At 35.5% G+C, this 5,927-nt stretch overlaps 1 protein-coding gene across 2 annotated transcripts; it reads right to left on the bottom strand.

Moving 5' to 3' along the window:
• Positions 1-798: 798 nt before the first annotated feature.
• LOC139846841 (fructose-bisphosphate aldolase-lysine N-methyltransferase, chloroplastic) lies at positions 799-5,162 on the bottom strand. 2 transcript variants are annotated; one of them, XM_071836379.1, is made up of 6 exons: positions 4,642-5,157; positions 4,514-4,542; positions 3,726-3,937; positions 3,513-3,635; positions 2,386-2,790; positions 799-1,101 (listed from the first exon to the last, which is right to left on the bottom strand). In XM_071836379.1, exons 1-6 carry the CDS (start codon positions 5,088-5,090, stop codon positions 889-891), a joined length of 1,431 nt encoding a protein of 476 aa, XP_071692480.1. In that variant the 5' UTR covers positions 5,091-5,157; the 3' UTR covers positions 799-888. The 2 variants fall into 2 exon arrangements, with proteins under 2 accessions (XP_071692480.1, XP_071692479.1); XM_071836378.1 differs by having other exon boundaries at positions 3,513-3,937; positions 4,642-5,162.
• Between the last annotated feature and the right edge of the window lie 765 nt (positions 5,163-5,927).

The raw sequence follows: 5,927 nt of genomic DNA on the forward strand, positions 1-5,927 counted from the left end.
GTGTTAAACTCAACAGACAGGTTAAAAAGACATTTGTTTTTGGAAGAAAAAAAAAAAACGAAAACTTTTATACATACGGAAAACGTTTTCGAATCGAAAACGTCTTCAACAAAGATACGAGAGAAACTCCAAAGAGGCTCGTACCTAGAAAGCGGCAACCTTACAAACTATCTATACCGAGCCTCAACTTAACCAAACCGAAAACAAATCGGACAACAAAAAACACATGCAACAAACTAACGACACCAAACTCAAAAACAAAAAAAGACACTAGGAAGTGTGAAGCCGAGAACACGAGCTCAAATGTCTTTGATGAAAACGTCGAATTCTTTCATCTCGGCTCCTTGAACCATTTTTATCTTCCACTTTCGTTGATTTTTATTTTAGGCGACGTACTAGGGATCTCGCGAGGATTTAAAAGAGAAACATTAACCAGTTCGCTCTCCCCGGCCATACTCGTGATCATAACGTCAAAGCCGCAAACGCCTCCCTGAACATTTTACCATTCCTGTTTGCCAATTTTCGGCCTTGTTAAGCTTCTAAACCTCCTGAAAATATACACCTGTTTTGCTCTTTATGCTATCATTGGAACGTAGTGATTGTGCTTATATCGTCATAAATTATCCGAGTCAAAAATATATATCCATAAAACTTGAGAATGCAACCCTTAGTATAACTAATCACAGCAAAACTGAATTTGGTAAATGTCGCATGGAATGAGCATAACTCACATGATTATAACATGTACGGGTATATAAATAGATCGAAATCTTCTACTGACAGACCTTTCTGTTTGAGTGGCTATAAAAATTTCTAAATCCAAATGGTACATAAAGGAATGAAAAACGACATTTTTTTTTTTTTTTTTTGAATTTGTAAGCCAGATTCTCATTTGGGCTCCCAGAAGATGATGTCACCTTGTTCTCCAACCAAACCAAGGTCTCTAAGTCTTCTTTCTTGATAATATTCATATTCATCCAACTCCATTTCCCTATCTTTGAAGATCTCATCTATCTGTTGCAACACCATTTTTTCCCCTTTTCGAATCCCAATTGCAATCTCAAGCCTCGGATCGATATTTCCTTCTTTCAATTTTTCATCCTGCAAACACGCAATGAGGGAAACTAAGCTGGGTCAAATTCCGTGTTGTTCAAGTACATGTGGAAGTGGTCAAAATACAAACCAAAGTTTCACACAATAAACTATTGTTTCAGCGAAGTCACGCATTTTTATTTTTATTTTCAGAAGTTTAAACAATCAAGTTTCAATTTTTTGAAATCAAAAATATGCATTACCTGCCTCTATTAACAGTAACTTATAGCTGACATGCAGATGGTATTTAATTGGATAACATTATCATTGTAAAAGTACCCCGACTAGTTGGGTTTTAAAGTAGTTCGACTAGTCTCCGACTTAGCTTAATTATTAGGTCAAAGTTCTCAAAAGTCCAATTTAGTTGGTTAGAGTCAATTTTTTTAGTTCAAAGTCGGATTTATTCGGTTAAAATCGGTCACCGTAGGTCAGAGTTGGTCCCCGTTCGACTAGTCTCCGACTTGGCCAATTAGTCCTTACAAGGTTCCGACCGACTAGTCCCTGACTAGTTACTTTTACAACCTTGGATTAACATTGCATCCACACTCTAAACGAAAAAAAATGATAAATATAATATATATATATATATATATATATAATATATAATAACAACTTAAAAAGCAATAGGAAGTAAAAAAATGTTGCAAATGTGGTGTCCAAGTAAAGTTAGTAACTTCAGCTGATAACTCACTTGCATAACAATTACTAAAAAATTCATGATACTTTGGTGCTGTTTGTTTTTTAAGATGTTTTTGTCTGAAATTCTGCGGAGCGTGTCTGTAGAGAAGATGTGGCCTAAAAGTTTGTATGCTGGATAGTGAAGACTGTTTGTTTTTATGTCTACAAAATAACTTAGTTCTGTCTGCAGCACTTAGAAGAACAATTCTAAGTCTGCGAGGCTGCAGACATAATAAAACATTATTTTATCTTATGTCTTCAGAAAAACAAACTGTTTGTAGTGAAAACGTCTGCAAGCGCGTAGACATAAGACATTATAAGATCTGCAGACAAAAAAACAAACACCACCTAAATGTTGAGTGGTTCAACATCCATAAGAGAAGTTTAAGTGACCTAAGTGGAACAATGGTCAGATTTGGTAATTAGTTATTGACCCTTTCCCTTGTTTCGATAACTAAAAATAATTATTATTTAGATGCATTTTAATTTTCTGATGCAACTTTCTATCTCTTCACATTTTTTGAAAAAACATAATTTAGTAAATTAAAACATAAATGGATTGAAAATGCCAACTCTAAAACTTGTGATCATGAACCATAGCTAAACGCTACATACCTCTTCAGTGGTGGTCCGATAGCTTGACAAAGCAGACTGGCAGGCACTACGTACAACTTGACAAATAACCTCCTCGTTATCGCGGCTCATGGGTAATTCAAGGTGGTCCCACACCGAGTTTCTAAAAATGGATTCTAATAAAAAAGAATCTGTACCACCAAGTGCAACTAGCCTTATATATGGTAGCATTTTAGGTGGAAGAGGCCGGCCTAAAGTGATATCAAAATATTGAATTGCCTTTGTCCCATTAGATTCAGCAATATCTAGTTTATCTTCAAAATAAGGGTCTGATTCACTTATTTGTAGTGTTAACGTGTACGTATTTCTGTCTGGTGTTGATTCTATAAATCCATAGTCTAGTGCCAACTCAGCATTGCTTTTATTTAAATCATATTGGATCAGGACCTGCCAGAATTCAAACATAAGTTTAACTTATTAGGTCAAATTAACAACATTTCCACTTCAACATTGGTCAAAGATTTATGGTTACAGACTAACAATAGTAAAATAAGAAAGGATATATATATGTGGTTGCAAACGGCGGTTACAGCGGCCGTTGCAGCGATTTGGTGACTATAGCCCGTTCCGTTTCGCCCAAGAAACGTCTAATTATTCGGTAAATGCTAAAAAGTCAGGTCAAAGTCGGGAAAATTCGGGTCAAAATTGGTCAAAAGTCGACTTTTTGTCTGGCCTTGTTCTAGTGTAAATGAAATTCCCAAGCCAAGTAAAAAAGATACCGATTTACATAGTATATGCCTTAAAGGCGAATTAATAAATACACTATAATTATAGAAACGTTATAAAAAACATATATATTATTTAAACTAACATTTATTTGTAAATCATTTATTTATAAGATATTTATGTTTAACATATTTATATTTATGTTTGAAATATTTATATTTAATATATTTATATTTTAAAGTCAACGTTGGTCAACGTCCATCTCGGCACCGACTCGACCTTTCAAGGTCGTAACCGACTCGTCTCCGTCTCGCGACTTTTTCAACCATGTATATATCTTTTACACAGATTTGTATGAGAATCAATCATCAATCAATGTGATGTATAAAGATGGATGTAACACGTTTGACTTTTAAAAGTCAAAGAGATAACTTAAGACTCACCTGTTGACCAGCCTTAACTGGTATAGGACTTCTTAAAGAGAATATTTGATCCCTGGAGAAAAGGCCAGCTCCTTTGATTTCATATGCATAATCTTCCGTGGTTATAGTCGAACTATGATTGATCTGACATAAATGTAATGTATCACACGTATCAGAAAATAAACCAGTTTGTATATAAAAAAAAAAAAAAATACTCCTATAATGATTGCTTACCAAATCTGCTAAGGGGATCAAAACAAGATTTTGACCACGAAGTCGGGAGAATGCCCTGGATCTTAGTATCCCGAAAGCCCAAATAAAATCGTCTAATGTAATGACAAAAGGAAAAAGCTGTTTATTTGGGAGAATCACTTGTTCTTGAACTTGCACAAACTCGTTTTCCACATATTCTTTGACACTCAATGTAGTGCTCAATAGTTGAGTTCCTGAAAATTAACAACAAGTTTATTACTTAATTTTCTTGCTTTTTTCGGAACACAATTACATTCAAATGACTTAATGGGAGTGGCGAAGACTTTAGTTCCTAAATTTGCTTTGAAAATATTCTTTCAACACCTGAATTATTAACAAACTTAGTAACTTAATTTTACTATCACACACACATTGTCAATAATAACCATAACCAAGATGGAATAGTGATTGACATTCGGATATCCTCAAAACAACAAGTTTTAGGTTTAAACCTCCGGTGAAAGGGTCGAAAAAGGTCATAGAAAGGTACAAGGTTTTTTCTGTTCGGGCTACCCGGGAGGGCGAGTAATCCGACCCAATACTCTAATGTTTACCTCTGGCTGTTTCAAACCCTTCCCTGGCCATCACTAAATATTCACCCAAGACATGATTCGAACCTGAGACCTCTTGCAAGGAACTCAAGTAACTTGAACAAGAAAATATAATCCTACCCGGGTAACTTAGAACAAGAAAAAGCAAATCTGTTTAACTGTTAACACACATTGTCATAAATCAATAAAATAAATGTGACTATAATAAATTATACCAACCTTCAATCTCACTTAGCTCCTCTTGTGACCTGTTCTGTAAAAAAACACCATTAAATCAGCCAACTGATTTATAAATAATACATATCATTAATCCAATAAAATAAGGGGAAAATGTAAAACCAACTCACCAGAAGATAGTGGAGTCAGTAAATTCAGGAAGGATATTAATGTAATTTCTCCAATCAGAAATATCAATTTGTTTCTTTTCCCTAATTAAAAACAGCGCAACTGAAATCCACGGTTTTAATCCATTACAAACCCTACCAATTTCAGAACCTGCTACAGTATCTGGATTTATCCAAAACTTTTTCGGAACTTCCAAAACGACCTCGTTTCGACCTATATCTCTTTGCGCAACTAATCCTAAACCTTCTGTTACGGTTCCAGGCTTCGCCGGAGACTTTGCAGACACTATCTTTTCATCGGAGAGCCATTTCCAGAATGTCTGAACCGCTGGAGGAAGCGGTGGAGGAGCGTACGCATTGCATTTGACAGTGAAATGGTGGTTGTAGTGAAGGATTGATTTAGATGTGATAGGATTGGGAGTTGTGAAGGTTGTGGAGAACAAAGTAGCCATAGCCGCTGCCCTGGGTATGTAATGTTATCGTTGATATTGGTGGTTAATAACTGATGATGCTCTATCCAGTATACTATCCATATTCCAACCACGTGTTTTGTTTGATGCTCTATCCCCAATAACATCTGATTGATGTAAAAAAATTACAAAAGGTATGTACATACAGGTATGTACATACAAAAATGTCAATTTTGGTAATTTAACTAGTCCGGACCGGCCCGCGTGTTGCGGTAGGTGTTTTCGGCATGCGTATTCATATTGCGTTGTATATTTACAGAGGGAAACACAGCTCATATTAACTGTACATATTTGACTATCACCTTTGTATTTAATGTAATATATCTTTGTATTTAATGTAGGATATATCTTCCCCTTATATCATGGGATTATGGTGAGATTTTCCACAGACATTATAGATTTTCCACATACTATCTTTGTATATTTACCCCACAATTGTGCAATAAGAATTCAAGCAAATTTATCAACACCTTTATGGTATCACGAGCCTTTCTCCACAATATTCTTCTCTGCTTCTTCTTCCTCACTTCCTGCTTCATTTTCTCCATGGCAGAAAACAAAATCCATCCTGCAGTCACTGTAAACAATATCAGAAACTTTATTCCCATAATCCTTGAAATGGATAACAGTCGTTACGGTTCTTGGGCCGAATTGTTTAAAATTCACTGCACTGCTTTTGATGTCATCGATCATATTATCCCCTCTAAATCATCCTCTTCTTCCACATTCGACACTGATTCTGCTTCTCCTCCAACTAATCAAAATCCAGCTTTATGGTCTCGACTAGATGCCATTGTCCTTCAATGGATATATGGCACT

Source organism: Rutidosis leptorrhynchoides, chromosome 5 (assembly GCF_046630445.1).
Source record: "Rutidosis leptorrhynchoides isolate AG116_Rl617_1_P2 chromosome 5, CSIRO_AGI_Rlap_v1, whole genome shotgun sequence".
In the NCBI taxonomy this organism is placed as follows: domain Eukaryota; kingdom Viridiplantae; phylum Streptophyta; class Magnoliopsida; order Asterales; family Asteraceae; genus Rutidosis; species Rutidosis leptorrhynchoides.

What these genes read in the sequence shown, in the direction of transcription:
- LOC139846841 (XM_071836378.1), bottom strand. Translation starts at nt 5,090, where the DNA reads ATGGCTACTTTGTTCTCCACAACCTTCACAACTCCCAATCCTATCACA. An exon ending in GGAGCTAAGTGAGATTGAAG is followed by an intron (nt 3,938 to 4,513) that starts GTTGGTATAATT and finishes GTTAATTTTCAG; the next exon opens with GAACTCAACTATTGAGCACT. An exon ending in ATCGGACCACCACTGAAGAG is followed by an intron (nt 1,102 to 2,385) that starts GTATGTAGCGTT and finishes GCGTGTTTGCAG; the next exon opens with GATGAAAAATTGAAAGAAGG.